Source organism: Balaenoptera acutorostrata, chromosome 6, assembly GCF_949987535.1.
Source record: "Balaenoptera acutorostrata chromosome 6, mBalAcu1.1, whole genome shotgun sequence".
Classification (NCBI taxonomy): Eukaryota; Metazoa; Chordata; class Mammalia; order Artiodactyla; family Balaenopteridae; genus Balaenoptera; species Balaenoptera acutorostrata.
This window is the reverse complement of record NC_080069.1, coordinates 77,229,797-77,250,323: the sequence shown is the minus strand read 5'-3', so window position 1 is coordinate 77,250,323 and position 20,527 is coordinate 77,229,797. Positions and strand designations below refer to the sequence as shown.

General features: G+C 37.0%; 1 protein-coding gene across 5 annotated transcripts in view; it reads left to right on the top strand.

Moving 5' to 3' along the window:
• Positions 1-20,527, top strand: part of CEMIP2 (cell migration inducing hyaluronidase 2) — an 80,496-nt gene that overhangs the window by 36,547 nt on the left and 23,422 nt on the right. For all 5 annotated transcript variants that reach the window (XM_057548513.1, XM_057548514.1, XM_007182259.3 and 2 more), the window contains 5 exons: positions 2,994-3,122; positions 5,330-5,418; positions 16,236-16,367; positions 17,817-17,852; positions 18,617-18,772. In XM_057548513.1, coding sequence (XP_057404496.1) covers positions 2,994-3,122; positions 5,330-5,418; positions 16,236-16,367; positions 17,817-17,852; positions 18,617-18,772 — 542 coding nt within the window. The remainder of the gene's footprint in view (positions 1-2,993; positions 3,123-5,329; positions 5,419-16,235; positions 16,368-17,816; positions 17,853-18,616; positions 18,773-20,527) is intronic.

The following is a 20,527-nucleotide window of genomic DNA, read 5'->3' as shown; positions in this document are numbered from 1 at the left end:
GTGCTGAAAACTATAGCACAGAAATGTGAGCTTTGCAGCAAAACCTGAATATTCATATATATACATCATGGCTATTAACATTTTAAAAAGGAAAGGAATACCTAGCATTGTTTTCCAGGATGAAATAAACAATTAGTTGAAGGGAGTATTTCTTCAAGATAACCAGAAAACAGGTATCACTGGGTGATGGTGGAATTCACATCTGTGATTTTTCTTAAAAACATAAAACATAAAACAAAATTCTCATTTGACAGAGCAGAGACCTGGACATTCAATCATTTCAGGCTTCTATTCATTCATTTTTCATCAAATATTTGTTGAGCCCATATAGGATCTGTGTTGAGAGTTTCTGATTGGAAGATGAGATTTTGGGTAAAGGTGACCAAGGGTTTGATGTGCAGTCTTACCCCAGGATCATCTTCTGATCTGTTACATTACAAATGAACAGTCAGAGCAGAGATTCCTTTCAGCTGTTTTCAGAAGTCATGGGTTGAAGATCAAAGCAAATTGCAAATAGTCCATGAAAAATGTAAGGTGAGGTTGCCAGACATCCTTACTAGGCCTCATGTGAGAAAAGAAGAAAGCAGGTCCCTATCTTTTCCATCTCCTGTATGTTCTTCTTCCTAGTCATTCTGTGAGTTCTTTTTTTCTCTCTAGAAAAATTGTTCCGGTAAAGCTCATGTTTTGGCAAGGGTTTTCCTCCCAAAGTAAATCAAACCCTTTCTTCTTGGTACCTTTCCACTGCCTTTTACAAAGCTCCCTTTACCTGTTTTGACACCACAGAGTTTTAACAGGAAACAGCTGCTACCTCCTTATCCCCCTTTTTCTATCCCCCAACCTGAAACTCCATTGCATCCTGGTAGGGTTTGCTCTGCCCTCAGTTTGTAGGGCTATGGTATGGAGTCTTCCTCACAGCCCTCCAAGTCTGTTTTGTGCCCAAAAGAATAGAGGTGGCAAACACATTTTTCAGAGTAGTTTGTTTTACTAAGACCCATCTGTAAAGTTTTATCATGGAAAAATGCTACATACTGCATTCGTTTTGGTGATACGTTTTCCACAATTCATCTCTCTATGCTCCTAAAGGACTTCGTTACAACTAATACAGTACTTATTACATATATTATATTTTAGTTCTCTCTGTATTTCCCATTAGAGTATGAATTCTTTGAGACCTGGCACTAAATAAATGTTTGCTAAATTTGAATTGATACCATACTTTTGGACTATATATTTGAGTTTTAACAATCTGTTTAATCAAAGTTCCTTAATGTGAAGTTGTCCTTCACATTGGGCTGATTTGTAATTAAATCGTAAAACAAAAAATTGTCACAGAGATTAAGAACATTTCGTTTCGATTTTTATATCTTATTTTGAGTGTCAGAAATTTTCAAACTGTTCTGCTGCTTTCGTTAAGGTAAGTAACACTGAAATTGAACAGACAGGACCCAGCCTGAGACAGCATCCTGATTCATGCATGTGGTGGTTTTTTCTGTTTGGCAAAAATTGCCTCAGGACAGGAATGGCACTGGAGTTGTTTGAAAGAAGTCAGTGATCTCTGCATGTTGGTGGATAGTTGTTTAATAGGTATGACTCATCTATTGATCAGGTTTGGAGGTAAACGGAAAAAAACCCATATTGCTAAAAGGCTATGCTGTCTTGGTCACATGGAAGGGAAGGGGAGAATTGTTTGGTTCTAGTTCTGTATGACTTTCCCCCCACCCCCAGCTGTTATTTAATACTTTGATTTAAAAAAAAATTTTATTGGAGTATAGTTGATTTATAGTGTTGTGTTAATTTCAGGTGAATCAGTTATACATGTACATATAACCACTCTTTTTTTGTTAGATTCTTTTCCCATATAGGGCATTACAGAGAACTGAGTACAGTTCCCTGTGCTATACAGCAGGTTCTTATTAGTTATCTATTTTATATATAGTCGTGTGTATATATCAGTCCCAATCTCCCAGTTTATCCCTCCTTCCCCCCCCCACCCCCCTTAATCCCCTGGTAACCAAAAGTTTCTTTTCTATTGGATTGGCCAAATGAACTTTTTGGCCAACCAAATACATCCGTGATTCTACTTCAGTTTTGTAAATAAGTTCATTTGTACCCTTTTTTTTAGGTTCCACATATAAGTGATATCATATGATATTTGTCTTTCTGTGTCTGACTTACATCACTTAGTATAACAATCTCTAGGTCCATCCATGTTGCTACAAATGGCATTATTTTGTTCTTTTTCATTGCAAGTAATATTCCATTGTGTGTGTGTATGTATGTATGCATATATATATATATACCACATCTTCTTTATCCATTCCTCTGTTGATGGACATTTAGGTTACTTCCATGTCCTGGCTGCATGAGTTTTTAAAGTAGATAATGATGGGAAAGTTACTTCGAAAATAAATTTTGGTATCAGCTAATTCTATCTTTCGTCCCATCATTTTTTTTTTAATTAATTAATTTATTTAATTTTGGCTGCATTGGGCCTTCGTTGCTGCGCACGGGCCTTCTCTAGTTGCAGCGAGCAGGGGCCACTCTTCATTGCGGTGCGCGGGCCTCTCATTGTGGTGGCCTCTCCTGCTGCAGAGCACGGGCTCTAGGCGCGCGGGCTCTAGAGCGCAGGCTCAGCAGTTGTGGCGCATGGGCCCAGCTGCTCCGCGACATGTGGGATCCTCCCAGACCAAGGCTTGAACCCGTGTCCCCTGCACTGGCAGGCAGACTCCCAACCACTGCACCACCAGGGAAGCCCTTTCGTCCCATCTTACAAGCAAAATTAAATTTGCTTTTTTTTTTAAAGCCTGATATACTGCTTTGAGGGTGGTAGATGAGTGCACAACTCTTTAGAGTCAATTCTGAACCTGAACCAATGAATAATTAGTGTTAAAAAGATGAAACTTGTTTGTGAAATGCTTAGGTTATGTGAGAGTGTTTCATAGAGTGGCTTTATAAAAGGAGGCTTTTTAATAATCTTGCCCTTTTAATTATAGGATGCTGGAATATGGTATTTATTCCACAAGGAACCTACAGGGGAATCCAGTGGATTGCAGCTCTTAGCGAAACCAGAACTCACTCCATTGGGAATATTTTATAACAACAGGGTCCATTCAAGTTTTAAGGTAGGTTCCTAAATTTTAACAATCAGTACATACGATTTGCAGGGTAAAGGATGGAGTACTGTGATTACAACTGAGAAATGTTAATATTAGGTAGAACTTGTCATCAGAGAAAGTGATTTGTGATTAAATAAGCAGACTCCTAACCTTGCCACATTCAGGATGTATAGACAGCTTTCTGTTTATACACACATAGGAATATATGCTACGGCACACATGTACATGCAATCTGAATAATTATAATAATGGACTTGACCTATGAATCCTCATCCTCTTCCTTCCCTCCCCTTGCCTTCTTTTCAATCTTTAATATCATTACATGTTTCTAAGGCTGTACACATTAGTGTATTATATGCTTCTGGAGCTTAAAAAGCATATTTTCTCTCTTCTCTCAGTGCTAATAGGGTGTCCTATTGGACATTTAATACTAGGTATGTAAATAGTGAAATATTGTTTAAGAATATTTGACCTAATTTAAAATGATATATAGGTCAAGGAGACAAAAGGCCATTTAAGAACTCTTAACTTTCATGATATTTGGCACTTGTCCCCACCTCCCTGGTGATAAATGCATCTGGTTCATTTTATGCTCACAAGGCATCTTGATATTTTCATCATGTGAGACAATGCCCAGATTCTTTACTCTGATGTGCCCATCAAAGTTGAATTAATACTTTCCATTTATGATACTCAGAGGATCCTTTAAAAACCTAAGTGTGATATAATTTGAAGAGCTTAGAATCACTTGATGAAGACTTGAGAGAGGAAAAAACTTAGAAAGAATTATGGTTTTTATGAACTGAATAGTTGATTAAGGCTAGTAATTTTTGAAAGCAGCACTTCAAAGCAGAAATCCTCAAAATTTTCTTATTATAAGTGGTATTACAAAAAACACCTTATTCTAATTAATTTTTTTTTAATGTCATATACCATGAGGACATGTAGTAATCTACTGTATCAATTTAAAATAAAAGATACTAGATCTAAATAATGAGTGGATTATTAGGTTTTAACTTGTTAAATTTGGGAATGACTATCTAGAGTGATATCAGACATCCAGCCTGCTAGATGTCTCAGGGACACATAAATAAAATGTGTTCAACACGAAAATCCTTATTTTTGTCCCCAGACCCATTTCTGTATCTCCGTTTCAGTGAAAGAAACCATTAGCCACTTAATTGCCCAGACTAGAAATATATGAACCTTTATTGTTTGTTTCCTTTCCCTTATCCTTAGACATTTTATTAATTACTACATGGTATCAATTCTACCTAGTAAAGAATTCTCACTCTGTTTTACCTGTTACTACTGTCACAAGTCTAGATCACCTTTATTTCTCTTCTGGATTACTGTAGTCAGCTCCTATTTTTTCTCTTATCTCTCTTTTTGCCCCTTTCTAATTCATTATCCATCTTGTAGCTACAGTGTTCTTTCTTAAAATGCACTTGATTACATTGCCTTTATTAAAAGTCCCATTGTCTTGATTCTTTAGTGTGTCAGCTCTGCACCATCTGGCATTTGCTTCTCTTTAGTCTTCTTCCTTACCTTTCCTCCCTCCATACATTTCCTGTTAGTCCAGCTAAGATTTTTTTCCCTCAGATGTGCCATGCTTTCTCTCATCCCCAGATGTTTTGTACAAATGATTCCCTTGAGTACTTTCTGCTGGGTTCTTCACCTGTTTCCCACCCACTCCCTGCCCTTCATCCCTGACCTGTTCTGTGTGGTTAGTTCCTTCAAGTTTCAGCTTTAGGATGTCACTTCTTTTTGGAGACATTCCCTGAATTCTCTCTCTCTTACCTTCACAAAAGGTCTTATCTTGGTGCTTTTCTTATGTGCTGCCAAAGCATCATCTACTTCCTTTGTTACATGCTTATCATATTGGATGGTAATTGTTTATTTAATTGCATGTCTTCCTGCTAGTTTATGTGTCAGTAACAGCAAAGACCATAGTTTTCTGGTTGACGTATAATGCTTGGTGCCTACCCTAAGGTGGGCACTAAATAAATGTTTGCTGAATGACCAAATGAGTAAAAGTATTAAAAAAAATACAGTAAAGTAGCTCTTTTCATAATACCTTTGCTTTGCTGTTTATTCCCTTCTCCCTCCTTTTTTGGTAGATGTGATAAGCTAAAACTTATTTCATGAATCATTATATATATAGTTATAACTTGGGATTCATATTCATTTCAGTCCATTATTATATTTTCCAGGCTGGCTTATTTATTGACAAAGGTGTCAAAACAACCAATGCTAGTGCTGCTGACCCAAGGGAGTACCTCTGTTTGGATAACAGTGCAAGGTAGAACTGGTCCTTTTAAATCACACTCAAGCCATATCTTGCCAAAGTAAAACTTTCTGAGTTAAGCTGTTGTGCTCTTTCTCCAGTAACATATTCAAACTGAAGTTTTCAGGGTTTGAGGAGGGTCTTGGAAAAACATTTATTTTGCTGTTCTAGGTCCTGTGGCTGGGCTTTTCATCTTATTGAGATGCCAAAGAAATTGATGCTTTTTCTCTTTTTGACAGTTGTAAATTGATGTTAGAGAGAGTTGTAGAAAGAGAGAAAAAGAAGAGAGATATGTTGAAAAAGGGTTCAAAATTTTGCCAAAAGTAGAATATGATTCATTGAAAAACAGGTTAAGCTAAGATGTTTTAATATAATCCCTGAAAACCAAGGCATATATAATTTATTGTTAGTGGTCAAAATGGAATGTTGCGTTAAATCTATTTCAAAGGGAAAAGTCTCAAACTTGATGATTAAGCTAGTTCTGGTTCAGTTGTTCGTAGTCTCAGATTCGTATCATAGCTGGGCTATGTGTTACTCTCCTTTATAACCACAAAATGTGGTTGGGCTGTGGATCAGGATTTCAACAAAGTTTTTTTTTTACATGCTGTATATGAGCCAAAATAAATAAAATGTCTCCAATGGAAACAAAATTTTCTGGAAAAGATGGCAACTTAAGGTCATATTCAGTAGAAGCTGTGTACATGTTATTTTTCTATACTTCAAGTTGATTGACCAACTAAAGGATCTGAAAGGGTGCTAGGTACTAGGCTCTGTTGACAGTTATTTAAGAAAAGGATGACAGGCACTATTGTTCACAAGGGAATAAAGTAGGAGTCACACTGGAGGTCGGTAAAGCAGAATCCTTGTGACACAGTAATAAAGGTCGGGAGAAAACTGGGCAAATAAGTTAGTAAAATTAATCATTGTTAAAGGTCAAGTTGAGCCTGAAATATATTAAAACAATGATCAGAAAACATTTGAGAAGTGGAGAAATTGTGGGCATTGTTTAAATAAAACACAAGGAAGGTACTGGACACCTAATAGCTGAGCAAGATATGACATGGAAAAAGAGGAGATAAACTTGAGATGAAAAAGGAGCATACAAATGACAACAAATTATGAACCAAAAAGAGAATATTAACTGACAAAACAAAGAAATCTTTGCTAGAAGATTGCTGCTGCTTTTTAAAAGAGTTTGTTACAACTGATAGAACTAATAATGTGTACTTTGCTAAGTTAGTATTAACAGAAAAATCTTTATACACAGCACAACTGACTCTCTTATCTGCCTTAAAAAATTACATGTGTGTGTATAAATGGATGGATGAGAAAATATATTTCAGAATCTATTGATATTTTCATTATACTTGACAATAAAACAACTTGTTCATAGTGGCCTAAGAAGTTCTTTACCATGTGTGAGTGTATGATATTATGATAATGGTATTCTTTCCTCTGCTCTCTATTACTTTTATTACTAGTTTATAAATACGTACATATTGGTAAGGAATTAGACTCCACTTGGAAGTTGTTATTGAAAAGAACTGATTATAGGAGAGGAGAAACAAGACATTTGGCAGCTAGTATATACATTTAATTTTGTATAAACTAATGTATAAGATATGCCCTCATGCATTCATGCAGTTCAGACGTGAGTAAAAATGATAAAACTCAAACACAAATGAGTAATAAGCCAGCCCATGAATTAAACATCAGGCTCATGGGATCCAGAAGATATTTAGTCTGTTCATCAAAGGGGAAGTTGACCTAATAGTTAATCAGATGAGCCTTTCCTTGTGTCTTCAAGATATGAAATTACAGGAATGCAAAGATGGGATATTTTAAATCCAGAAAGCTCCCAGTTTAAGGTTGGGAAATTTCATCTAAAAGGGTAAAAGAGCATGAGAACCAACTAGTGCATTTAAAGCAGAGGACAGTTAAGGGAGAGTTGGGAAGTGGGCTGAAGGCTTATACATGAAGGTGATAGAAAATTAACTGCATTTTCTACATACCAAATGGGAAAGAGGTTGAAAAATAAAGGTTATCCGAGCAAGTGGTCAGTGATTTATATGGATAGAAATTTCAGAAAAAATGAGATGACTACAGCAGAAAATCAGATGTTGCTTTACTGTACTTTTTTTTTTTTTCTTTTTGGCTTTCTTTTAGAACATTGTGTAGTTTCCTTACCAGAACTCTTCCATCTGCTTGATATTATGTGATGACTGCAAAGCTGTTTGGCAGCAACTACAATGCCAGAAGAGTGGGTGATGGCTCAGAGTCAGACTTTTTACCCCTTAGGTCAGAGCCATTTAGTGTAAGGGGTTATGTTCACAATCTAAGGGTGGATGTAGCGCTTTCTAGATTGGTCTTACCATCCGTTCTCCATTATCCTTTCACCAAGTAGCAGCTAATGACCAGTTAAAAAGTGAAATCCGGTTATATCACTGCCCTGACTCCATGTTTCTGATGACTTTCCATCACACTTATTTATTTATCCACCTGCTTTATTGAGATATGATTGACATTTAAAAAGCTGTGCATATATAATGTATAGAACTCGGTAAGTTTGGAGATAAGTACACACCCATGAACTGTCAAGGGCAAAGACTTACCCATCACCTGCCAAAGTTTCCTTCTACCTCCTTTATGGTCGTTATTTTCTTTATTAAAAAAAAATTCAATTTTTGGGGGAAAGATCACTTACCTGAAGATCTACTCTCTTAGCAAATTTTAAGTATACAATGCAGTATTTTTAGCTATAGGCACTGTGCTGTAGAGTAGATCTCTAGAATTTATTTATCTTACATAACTAGAGCTTTTGTGCCCTTTGACTATCACTTCCCCATTTCCTCCTCCCTCCAGCCCCTGGCAACCACCATTCTACTTTTACCTTTGCATTTAGAATAAAGAACCACACCCTTGCCTGGCACATGCCTTCCTGTCTATCCTCTCCCTCTTGGTTCTTACTTACCAGCCAATCTGCTTATTGTTCCTTGAATATGCCAAGTTCACTCATGCCTAAGGACCTTTGCACTTACTGTTTTCTGGGCATAGCTGCTTCTCAAATCATACATATTTGATGAGCACCTACCATGTGCTAGCAACTTTCATAGTGACATTTGTGCAAATGATGTTTCTTTAACGTGTGATTGAAAATCTCAACCTGCTGAATTGGTTTTTGTAAAGCTGTGTAGTTTTTCTCTCTCCACCTGCCCAGCTTTGTAAGATTATGATGGAAATGATCTTTTTTTAAATTAGGTGGCTTTATGGAATTATTTGAGTTGTTACAGTTGACAGGGTTTTTTTTTGTTTTTTTTGGGGGGGGTGCCATGCTGCATGGCATGTGGGATCTTACTTCCCGGACCAGGGATCAAACCCATGCCCCTTGCTGTGGAAGTGCGGAGTGCTAACCACTGAACTGCCAGGGAATTCCCAATAAACAGGTTTTGTTTTGTTTTGTTTTTAAGAAAAAAATTTCTTTTGAATTTTTGAATTTTATTTTATTTATTTTTTTAGACAGCAGGTTCTTATTAGTTATCCATTTTATACACATCAGTGTATATATGTCAATCCCAATCTCCCAATTCATCACACCACCCCCACCCCCCACCCCTGCTTTCCCCCCTTGGTGTCGATACGTTTATTCTCTACATCTGTGTCTCTGTTTCTGCCCTGCAAACCGGTTCATCTGTACCATTTTTCTAGGTTCCACATGTATGCGTTAATATACGATACTTGTTTTTCTCTTTCTGACTTCACTCTGTATCACAGTCTCTAGATGCATCCACCTCTCTAAAAATGATCCAATTTCGTTCATTTTTATGGCTGAGTAATATTCCATTGTATATGTGTACGACATCTTCTTTATCCATTCGTCTGTCGATGGGCCTTCAGGTTGCTTCCACGTCCTGGCTATTGTAAATAGTGCTGTGATGAACATTGTGGTGCATGTGTCTTTTTGAATTATGGTTTTCTCTGGGTATATGTCCAGTAGCAGGATTGCTGGGTCATATGGTAACTCTATTTTTAGTTTTTTCGGAACCTCCATACTGTTCTCCATAGTGGCAGTATCAATTTACATTCCCACCAACAGTGCAAGAGGGTTCCCTTTTCTCCACACCCTCTCCAGCATTTGTTGTTTGTAGATTTTGTGATGATGCCCATTCTAACTGGTGTGAGGTGATACCGCATTGTAGTTTTGATTTGCATTTCTCTAATAGTGATGTTGAGCAGTTTTTCATGTGCTTCTTGGCCATCTGTGTGTCGTTGGAGAAATGTCTATTTACGTCTTCTGCCCATTTCTTGCTTGGGTTGTTTGTTTTTTTAATATTGAGCTGTATGAGCTGTTTATATATTTTAGAGATTAATCCTTTGGAGATTCGTTTGCAAATATTTTCTCCCATTCTGAGGGTTGTCTTTTCGTCTTGTTTGTAGTTTCCTTTGCTTTGCAAAAGCTTTTTAAGTTTCATTAGGTCCCATTTGTTTACTTTTGTTTTTATTTCCATTACTCTAGGAGGTGGATCAAAAAAGATATTGCTGTGATTTATGTCAAAGAGTGTTCTTCCTATGTTTTCCTCTAAGAGTTTTATAGTGTCCGGTCTTACATTTAGGTCTCTAATCCATTTTGAGTTTATTTTTGTGTATGGTGTTAGGGAGTATTCTAATTTCATTCTTTTACTTGTAGCTGTCCAATTTTCCCAGCACCACTTATTGAAGACACTGTCTTTTCTCCATTGTATATCCTTGCCTCCTTTGTCATAGATTAGTTGACCATAGGTGCGTGGGTTTATCTCTGGGCTTTCTGTCCTGTTCCATTGATCTATATTTCTGTTTTTGTGCCAGTACCATATTGTCTTGATTACTGTAGCTTTGTAGTATAGTCTGAAATCAGGGAGTCTGATTCTTCCAGCTCCGTTTTTTTCCCTCAAGACTGCTTTGGCTATTCGGGGTCTTTTGTGTCTCCATACAAATTTTAAGATTTTTTGTTCTAGTTCTGTAAAAAATGCCATTGGTAATTTGATAGGGATTACATTGAATCTGTAGATTGCTTTGGGTAGTATAGTCATTTTCACAACATTGATTCTTCCAATTCAAAAACATGGTATATCTCTTCATCTGTTTGTACTGTCTTTAATTTTTTTCATCAGTGTCTTATAGTTTTCTGCATACGGGTCTTTTGTCTCCCTAGGTAGGTTTATTCCTAGGTATTTTATTCTTTTTGTTGCATTGGTAAATGGGAGTGTTTGCTTAATTTCTCTTTCAGATTTTTCATCATTAGTGTATAGGAATGCAAGAGATTTCTGCATTAATTTTGTATCCTGCTACTTTACCAAATTCATTGATTAGCTCTAGTAGTTTTCTGGTAGCATCTTTAGGATTCTCTATGTATAGTATCATGTAATGTGCAAACAGTGACAGTTTTACTTCTTCTTTTCCAATTTGTATTCCTTTTATTTCTTTTTCTTCTCTGATTACCTTGCTGTGTTTAATAATAGTGGTGAGAGTGGATATTCTTGTCTTGTTCCTGATCTTAGAGGAGATGCTTTCAGTTTTTCACCATTGAGAATGATGTTTTGCTGTGGGTTTGTCATATATGGCCTTTATTATGTTGAGGTAGGTTCCCTCTATGCCCACTTTCTGGAGAGTTTTTATCATAAATGGGTGTTGAATTTTGTCAAAAGCTTTTTCTGTATCTATTGAGATGATCATATGGTTTTTCTTCTTCAATTTGTTAATACGGTGTATCACATTGATTGACTTGCGTATATTGAAGAATCGTTGCATCCCTGGGATAAATCCCAGTTGATCATGGTGCATGATCCTTTTAATGTGTTATTGGATTCTGTTTGCTAGTATTTTGTTGAGGATTTTTGCATCTATATTCATCAATGGTATTGGTCTGTCATTTTCTTTTGTTGTAGTATCTTTGTCTGGTTTTGGTATCAGGGTGATGGTGGCCTCATAGAATGAGTTTGGGAGTGCTCCTTCCTCTGCAGTTTTTTGGAAGAGTTTGAGAAGAATGGGTGTTATCTCTTCTCTAAATGTTTGATAGAATTCACCTGTGAAGCCATCTGGTCCTGGACTTTTTTTTTTTTAATTTTTTTTTTTTTTTTATTTCTTTCGTGTGAGGGCTTTCTCTAGTTGCGGCAAGTGGGGGCCACTCTTCATCGCGGTGCGGGGGCCGCTCTTCATCGCGGTGCACGGGCCTTTCACTATCGCGGCCCCTCCCGTTGCGGGGCACAGGCTCCAGACGCGCAGGCTCAGTAGTTGTGGCTCACGGGCCCAGTTGCTCCGTGGCATGTGGGATCTTCCCAGACCAGGGCTCGAACCCGTGTCCCCTGCATTGGCAGGCAGATTCTCAACCACTGCACCACCAGGGAAGCCCCTGGTCCTGGACTTTTGTTGAAAGATTTTGTTGTTGTTGTTGTTGGCAGTTTTTTAATCACAGTTTCAATTCCATTACTTGTGATTGGTCTGTTCATATTTTCTCTTTCTTCCTGGTTCAGTCTTGGAAGGTTATACTTTTCTAAGAATTTGTCCATTTCTTCCAGGTTGTCCATTTTATTGGCATAGAGTTGCTTGTAGTAGTCTCTTAGGATGCTTTGTATTTCTGTGATGTCTGTTGTAACTTCTCCTTTTTCATTTCTAATTTTATTGACTTGAGCCCTCTCCCTCTTTTTCTTGATGAGTCTGGCTAATGGTTTATCAATTTTGTTTATCTTCTCAAAGAACCAGCTTTTAGTTTTATTGATCCTTGCTATTGTTTTCTTTTTTTCTACTTCATTTATTTCTGCTCTGATCTTTATGATTTCTTTCCTTCTACAAACTTTGGGTTTTGTTTGTTCTTCTCTCTCTAGTTCCTTTAGGTGTAAGGTTAGATGTTTATTTGAGATTTTTCTTGTTTCTTGAGGTAGGCTTGTATAGCTATAAACTTCCCTCTTAGAACTGCTTTTGCTGCATCCCATAAGTTTTGGATCGTCGTGTTTTCATTGTAGTTTGTCTCTAGGTATTTTTTGATTTCCTCTTTGATTTCTTCCGTGATCTCTTGGTTATTTAGTAACATATTGTTTAGCCTCCATGTGTTTGTGTTTTGTACATTTTTTTCCCTGTAATTGATTTCTAATCTCATAGCATTGTGGTCAGAAAAGGTGCTTGATATGATTTCAATTTTCTTAAATTTACTGAGGCTTGATTTGTGACCCAAGGTGTCATCTATCCTGGAGAATGTTCCATGCGCACTTGAAAAGAAAGTGTCATCTGCTGTTTTTGGATGGAATGTCCTATAAATATCAATTAAATCTATCTGGTCTATTGTGTCATTTAAAGCTTGTGTCTCCTTATTAATTTTCTGTTTGGATGATCTGTCCATTGGTGTAAGTGAGGTGTTAATGTCCCCCACTATTGCTGTATTACTGTTGATTTCCTCTTTTATAGCTGTTAGCAGTTGCCTTATGTATTGGGGTGCTGTTATGTTGGGTGCATATATATTTATAATTGTTATATCTTCTTGGATTGATCCCTTGATCATTATGTAGTGACCTTCCTTGTCTCTTGTAACATTCTTTATTTTAAAGTCTATTTTATCTGATATGAGTATAGCTACTCCAGGTTTCTTTTGATTTCCATTTGCATGGAATATCTTTTTCCATCCCCTCACTTTCAGTCTGTATGTGTCCCTAGGTCTGAAGTGAGTCTCTTGTAGACAGCCTATATATGGGTCTTGTTTTTGTATCCATTCAGCGAGCCTGTGTCTTTTGGTTGGAACATTTAATCCATTCACGTTTAAGGTAATTATCGATATGTGTGTTCCTATTAGCATTTTCTTAATTGTTTTGGGTTTGTTTTTGTAGGTCCTTTTCTTCTTTTGTGTTTCCCACTTAGAGAAGTTTCTTTAACATTTGTTGTAGAGCTGGTTTGGTGTTGCTGAATTCTCTTAGCTTTTGCTTTTCTGTAAAGCTTTTGATTTCTCCGTCAAATCTGAATGAGATCCTTGCCGGGTAGAGTAATCTGGGTTGTAGTTTCTTCCCTTTTATCACTTTAAATATATCATGCCACTCCCTTCTGGCTTGTTGAGTTTCTGCTGTGAAATCAGCTGTTAACCTTATGGGAGTTCCCTTGTATGTTATTTGTTGTTTTTCCCTTGTTGCTTTCAGTAATTTTTCTTTGTCTTTAATTTTTGTGAATTTGATTACTATGTGTCTCAGTGTGTTTCTCCTTGGGTTTATCCTGCCTGGGGTTCTCTGCGCTTCCTGGACTTGGGTGGCTATTTCCTTTCCCATGTTAGGGAAGTTTTCGACTATAATCTCTTCAAATATTTTCTTGCGTCCTTTCTCTCTCTCTTCTCCTTTTGGGACCCGTATTATGTGAATGTTGTTGTGTTTAATGTTTTCCCAGAGGTCTCTTAGACTGTCTTCATTTCTTTTCATTCTTTTCTCTTTATTCTGTTCTGTGGCAGTGAATTCCACCTTTCTGTCTTCCGGGTCACTTATGCGTTCTTCTGCCTCAGTTATTCTGCTATTGATTCCTTCTAGTGTATTTTTCATTTTAGTTATTGTACTGTTCATCTCTGTTTGTTTGTTCTTTAATTCTTCTAGGTGTTTGTTCTTTAATTCTTCTAGGTCTTTGTTAAACATTTCTTGCATCTTCTCGATCTTTGCCTCCATTCTTTTTCCAAGGTCCTGGATCATCTTCACTATCATTATTCTGAATTCTTTTTCTGGAAGGTTGCCTATCTCCACTTCATTTAGTTGTTTTCTGGGGTTTTATCTTGTTCCTTCATCTGGTACACAGTCCTCTGCCTTTTCATTTTGTCTGTGTTTCTGTGAATGTGGTTTTCCTTCCACAGGCTGCAGAATTGTAGTTCTTGTTGCTTCTGCTGTCTGCCCTCTGGTGGATGAGGCTATCTAAGAGGCTTGTGCAAGTTTCCTGATGCTAGGGACTGGTGGTAGGTAGAGCTGGGTATTGCTTTGGTGGGCAGAGCTCAGTAAAACTTTAATCTGCTTGTCTGCTGATGGGTGGAGCTGGGTTCCCTCCCTGTTCGTTGTTTGGCCTGAGGCGACCCAACACTGAAGCCTACTTGGCCTTTGGTGGGGCTAATGGCAGACTGTGGGAGGGCTTACGCTAAGGAGTACTTCCCAGAACTTTTGCTGCCAGTGTCCTTGTCCTCATGGTGAGACAGAGCCACCTCCCGCCTCTGCAGGTGACCCTCCAGTCCTAGCAGGTAGGTCTGGTTCAGTCTCCTATGGGGTCACTGCTCCTTCCCCTGGGTCCTGATGCGCACACTACTTTGTGTGTGCCCGCCAAGAGTGCAGTTTCTGTTTCCCCCAGTCCTGTCGAAGTCCTGCAGTCAAATCCCGCTAGCCTTCAAAGTCTGATTCTCTAGGTAAATTCCTCCTCCCGTTGCCAGCCCCCCAGATTGGGAAGCATGACATGGGGCTCAGAACCTTCACTCCAGTGGGTGATCTTCTGTGGTATAAGTGTACTCCAGTTTTTGAGTCACCCACCCAGCAGTTATAGGATTTGATTTTTTTGTGATTGAGCCCCTCCTACCATCTCATTGTGGCCTCTCGTTTGTCTTTGGATGTGGGGTATCTTTTTTGGTGAGTTCCATTGTCTTCCTGTCATTCATTGTTCAGCAGTTAGTTGTGATTCCGTTGCTCTCGCAGGAGGGAGTGAGCGCACGTCCTTCTACTCCGCCATCTTGAACCAATCTCCCTGGTTAACAGTTTTTGATACTAATTTTTTTTGACGTTTTCATTAAGGTCCTTGTAAATGTTTTACAAGGACGAGAAAGAAAAAGTAACATTCAGTCTTTATAATTAATAAGTCAATGAAATACAATCTTTTTTTAAGTGCTGATACTTTTTTTCTTTATATTTTTTATTATAGTAGATTTACAATATTAGTTTCAGGTATACAACATAGTGATTCAATATTTTTATAGGTTATACTCCGTTTAAAGTTATTATAAAAGAATGGCTAGATTTCCCTGTGCTGTACAATATATCCTTGTTGCTTATTTATTTCATACATAGTAGTTTGTATGTCTTAATCCCATACCCTTATGTTGCCCCCCCATCTACTCTCTCCTCACTGGTAACTACTAGTTTGTTCTCTGTGTCTGTGAGTCTGTTTCTGTTTTGTTATATTCATTTGTTTGTTTTATTTTTTAGGTTACACTTATAAGTGATAATATAGAGTATTTGTCTTTCTCTGTCTGACTTATTTCACTAAGTAGAATACCCTTTAGGTCCATCCACGTTGCAAATGGCAGAATTTCATTCTTTTTTATGGCTGAGTAATATTCCATAAATATAATCTATTTTAAATTTAGGCTTTTTAAAGATATTGAATCCAATTTTCTCTCTACCTAAAACATTTCACCAGCACACAACTCAAATAATGCTCTGGTTCACGTATATGTATGTTGAAATATATGATTAATTTACTCAGTAAGTTTATATTAATATCATGTAGCTTGAGAATTAGTGAAAACATACTATATTTCCTGGTCTGAGGTTTTTTTGTTTATCTTTGAAATGGTTTCAGTGCTTAGAGTGTTCTGTAATGTCCCTTTTATAATATAAATTGATTAAAAATAAACTATGAAATATGAAAGCAGTTCTCTGCAAATTTGTATTTTTTTTCAATATTTGAAATGCAAATAATTAAGTTGTGTCTTAAGGAGTTTTTTTTTTTAGATTTGTTTTGTTCAAAGTTAAATTCTGCTTTTTGACACTTAAGCTTATAATCGTAAATAGCTTATTTACATTGCCTTTTCATTACTCTTTTTAAAAGTCCTTTTTTTTTTTTTTTTTTCTCCTAATCCCAAGGTTTCGGCCTCATCAGGATGCAGACCCTGAAAAGCCACGTGTTGCTGCTTTAATTGACAGGCTCATTGCTTTTAAAAATAATGATAACGGAGCTTGGGTCAGAGGGGGAGACATTGTCGTTCAGAATTCAGCGTGGGTATTCTCTATGAAATTATTATCTGATGACACTGATGTATTTATTTTTTAAGGCTATTTTTAAAAACCCAGTAGACTGAAAGTACAGTGGTGGTTTCTGGAATCATAGTATCATTACTAATAGAACAAGCTCTGAGGAAATATGCTAGCATTAACTGACTGCAAATGTTTGGAATCGTCTCATTCTGCTGCTTTTATTGGAACTGAACTTGTCTGGTGACATGAGAGCTTTTTGATGAGATTGAACAGAAACTGGGACTTTTAACTTTATGTAACAAACATGGTCTATGTCAGAGAGCTAAATAAAGATTTTGAAACTACCTGCATTTTTTTCCTTCCTTTGGAAACTCAGTTTCCTGATGTTCTTCCACTGCCATTCAAAACAAAAGTTTTGAATTTTCCCTTAATAAGTCTGTTGACTTATGTCTTAACATGACTTGAGGCAGTAAGCATCTTACTTTTCCATTTGTATAATTTTAGGAGAAGTCTGATGTATGTTGAGGTAAGATTTGGTGTTCAGGAGTCTAGAAAAATGTTTTTTTCTGGCTGGTACTGACATTAGCTGCTTGGCATTTTAGCATCATCTCTGACTTTTATCATGCAAAAAAAATGGCTATTGTATAAAATCTGTAGAAATAGCTTGGGTATTAATGTTGAAAAGTTTTGAAGAGAATACCATGATCTAATTGTTAAAAATTAGTCATTCCTTGATATCCGTGGGGGATTGGTTCCAGGATTCCCCATGGGTACCAAAATCCTGATGCTCAAGTTCCTTATGTAAAATGGCATAGTATTTGCATATAACCTACACACATCCTCCTGTATACTTTAAATCATCTCTATAACTTATTATATCCAAGACAATGTAAATGCTATCTAAATAGTTGTAAATGCAATGTAAACGCTATGTAAATAGTTGTCAGCACTGGACAAATTTAAGTTTTGCTTTTTGGAATTTTCCAGAATTTTTTTTTTAATATTTCTGATCCACGGTTGGTTGAATCTGTGGGTGCAGAACCCACAGATATGGGGGTCAAGTATAATGATAAAAATTATAATTATAGCTAACACTTACTTACCTGCTGCTTACTCTGTGCCAGACACTGTTCTAAATAGTTGACACTAATTAGCATTTGAATGCTTTCAAGTATCCTATGAGGAAGCTTATATTATTATTTCAACCTTTAGGTGAGAAAACTGAGGGACAAACAGGTTGAATAACTTGCCACACAGCTAGTAATTGGCAAAGCTGAGATTGGAACCAGGTGCCTTCACTGTGGAGCCTATGCTTTTCATTATTGGAAAGTGAAATTTTTATGTGGTCTTGGACAGTAAACATTACTGGAACTTCCTGGATTTTATGACAATTAAATATTTTGAGAGAATTACCTCTTCTTATATGATGTGATAAATGAAAATGTTCCCTCATTCTCTTTTTTCTTATAGATTTGCAGATAATGGAATAGGACTGACCTTTGCCAGGTTTGTAATTACTTTTAAAAATACTTATCTGATTATTTTAAAGCTGTAAGGTAAAATAACCTTGATATATACTTTTTTGATAACACAGGAATGTTATATCATTTATTAACATTAAAAAAATTAGCACTCACTTCCTGATGCCACTTGAGGGCCAAAAATACACTTTTATTGATTAATTGAATTTATACCAAAGTAGGAGATGAATCTAGCTGGAATTACACAGAAGAGTAGGCCCACCATATTTTTTGCTTAAAAGAAAACACTTGAGCTTTAGATTAAAGATCTTAAAAAGTAGGGGAATAAAGAGGAAGGGATTAAAAGTTGGGAGCAGATTAAATATTTTCTTTCTTAGGAGTTGGTCTAATTTCACAGTGGTCTTTAAGAACTAAACTTTTTATGTTATATATTTTTCTCCAGATAGCAGTTATTCTCATTGCCATCTTAAACATGCTTGTCCACTAATTATTGTCCAGGGCAAGTTTATTCTCCTCATTTGCAGTATTGTTGCTTGGGACTGAAATAATTAGTTATTGCTGCTAAATTAAATCTCGTTTGTTTAAATCTAATTTGCCAAGCACATATTAATTTATAAGAAGTATGTTCAATTTTGAGGCACCTTTTGATGACTCACTAATATGTATCAGAAAAAGCTACTGGCTACTTTGAAAATTTTTAGGTTTTTAAAGTTATAGCTTGCCTTCATTTGAGGGTCAGTTTAAATTTCCTAGAGATGTGTGGTTAATGATTATTCTCATTTTTAACAGTGACGGAAGCTTCCCAAGTGATGAAGGTTCCAGCCAAGAGGTATCTGAATCTCTCTTTGTTGGGGAGAGCAGGAATTACGGATTTCAGGGTGGTCAGAACAAGTATGTAGGCACTGGAGGAATAGACCAGAAGCCTCGGACGTTACCCAGGAACAGGTAAGCATTGCTTTATCAGAGGAGTGTTAAATTTAAACAATAAATGAAAACCTAACCCTTACAAAAGTTTCTGTAATAATTCTGTATCGATTGGTTCTCACTGTGACACTTTTCCCACCTTATCTTATTATTATTAAAACTATTATTCTTGTTGTTATTATTGCTATTACTATTGTGTGTATTATCCTCTGGAATTCTGGAGCATTAACTATTAAACACTTTATAGATTTCATTATCAGTTTTATGATGAAGGAACCTATCTTGTTTATCCTTCCTGTATAAGGCCTTATATAAGCTGGTAATCGGTTTTTTTTTTTCCTTCTTGAGAAAATTGCCAAACCATAAACTATGGACATTGAGTCAGTTTTCCCTCAATATGTGATGTTAGTTTTCAGAAATAGCCACTGGAAAAAGGAAATTCCCTATTGAAAAGAGTCCTAGAAAATGAGGTGATAGATGCCAAAGCTGACTCAAAACCTAACCACAGCTGTATAATTAACAATGTTTCAGATGTTGAAAGGGTATGGGGGTGGACTTTGGGCATGTTTTATGCCAAAACAATCATAGTCATTAAAATAGTACTTAGTACTAGAAAGATTCTTCAGAACTTTTAGGGAACTATTACGTAATTAATCTGTACCTCAGTTCTGAGACACAGTTTGGAGTTGTCATTTTACTCGTAAGAAAACCAGGTAGAGAAATACTAGTGTTCTAAAGACCTTACATTGGAGCTAATGTCAGAATTCATCAAACATCAATTCCCTTAAAGCTATACACTGTGTCTGGATATTGGGCTAGGACAGGTCAGGGGGATGGGGCAAACAGATAGTTGGCTTTGGGGGACAGGTAATGAGTGTTGGCCGAAGGGCTTAACTAGCTTCTGGCAAAGGGCAGCCTATGCTTGGCTCCTCTCGCCTGTGTTTGTTGTTGGGAAATATTGAACGTCTTTACTATATGCTACGCTATGTGTAGAACTCCTGTTAGTCAGACCGTGGAAGCCACTAGGAAAGGAACTTCATGGATTTTTTTTTTTAATATTTTTATTTTATTTGTTTATTTATTTGTTTATTTTTGGCTGTGTTGGGTCTTCGTTTCTGTGCGAGGGCTTTCTCTAGCCGCGGCAAGCAGGGGCCACTCTTCATCGCGGTGCGCGGGCCTCTCACTATCGCGGCCTCGCTTGTTGCGGAGCACAGGCTCCAGACGCGCAGGCTCAGTAATTGTGGCTCATGGGCCCAGTTGCTCTGCGGCATATGGGATCCTCCCAGACCAGGGCTCGAACCCGTGTCCCCTGCATTGGCAGGCAGATTCTCAACCACTGCGCCACCAGGGAAGCCCTCATGGATTTTTAATGGCTAACATTTATTAAATGCTTATGATATATCAGGCCCTGTTCTAAAATACTTTATTATTCAGTTAATCCTTGCAAAGCCCAGTGAGGTAGGTGCTGTCATCATCCTGCCTTATAAGTGAGTAACTTACTAAAAATAGCTAAGGTGGGACTCGAACACAGTTTGGCTTCAGTGCTCTGCTCTTTACAATTAGGCTAAAGCTGCCTCTTCTAATATGTAAATTAAAGAAAAAAAGCTGTATTAGTTGGGTATGGGCTGCAGTAAAAATGGTGGCCAATTCAATTCCATTATTTTTATTTTACACTGGCCTTTAGTTTTATTTCGAAATGCTATTGCTTCTTTGCTAAGGAGGAATTTTCGAAATGAAGATTCCTAGTTGGTCAATGGATCCAGTTTTCATTTTACT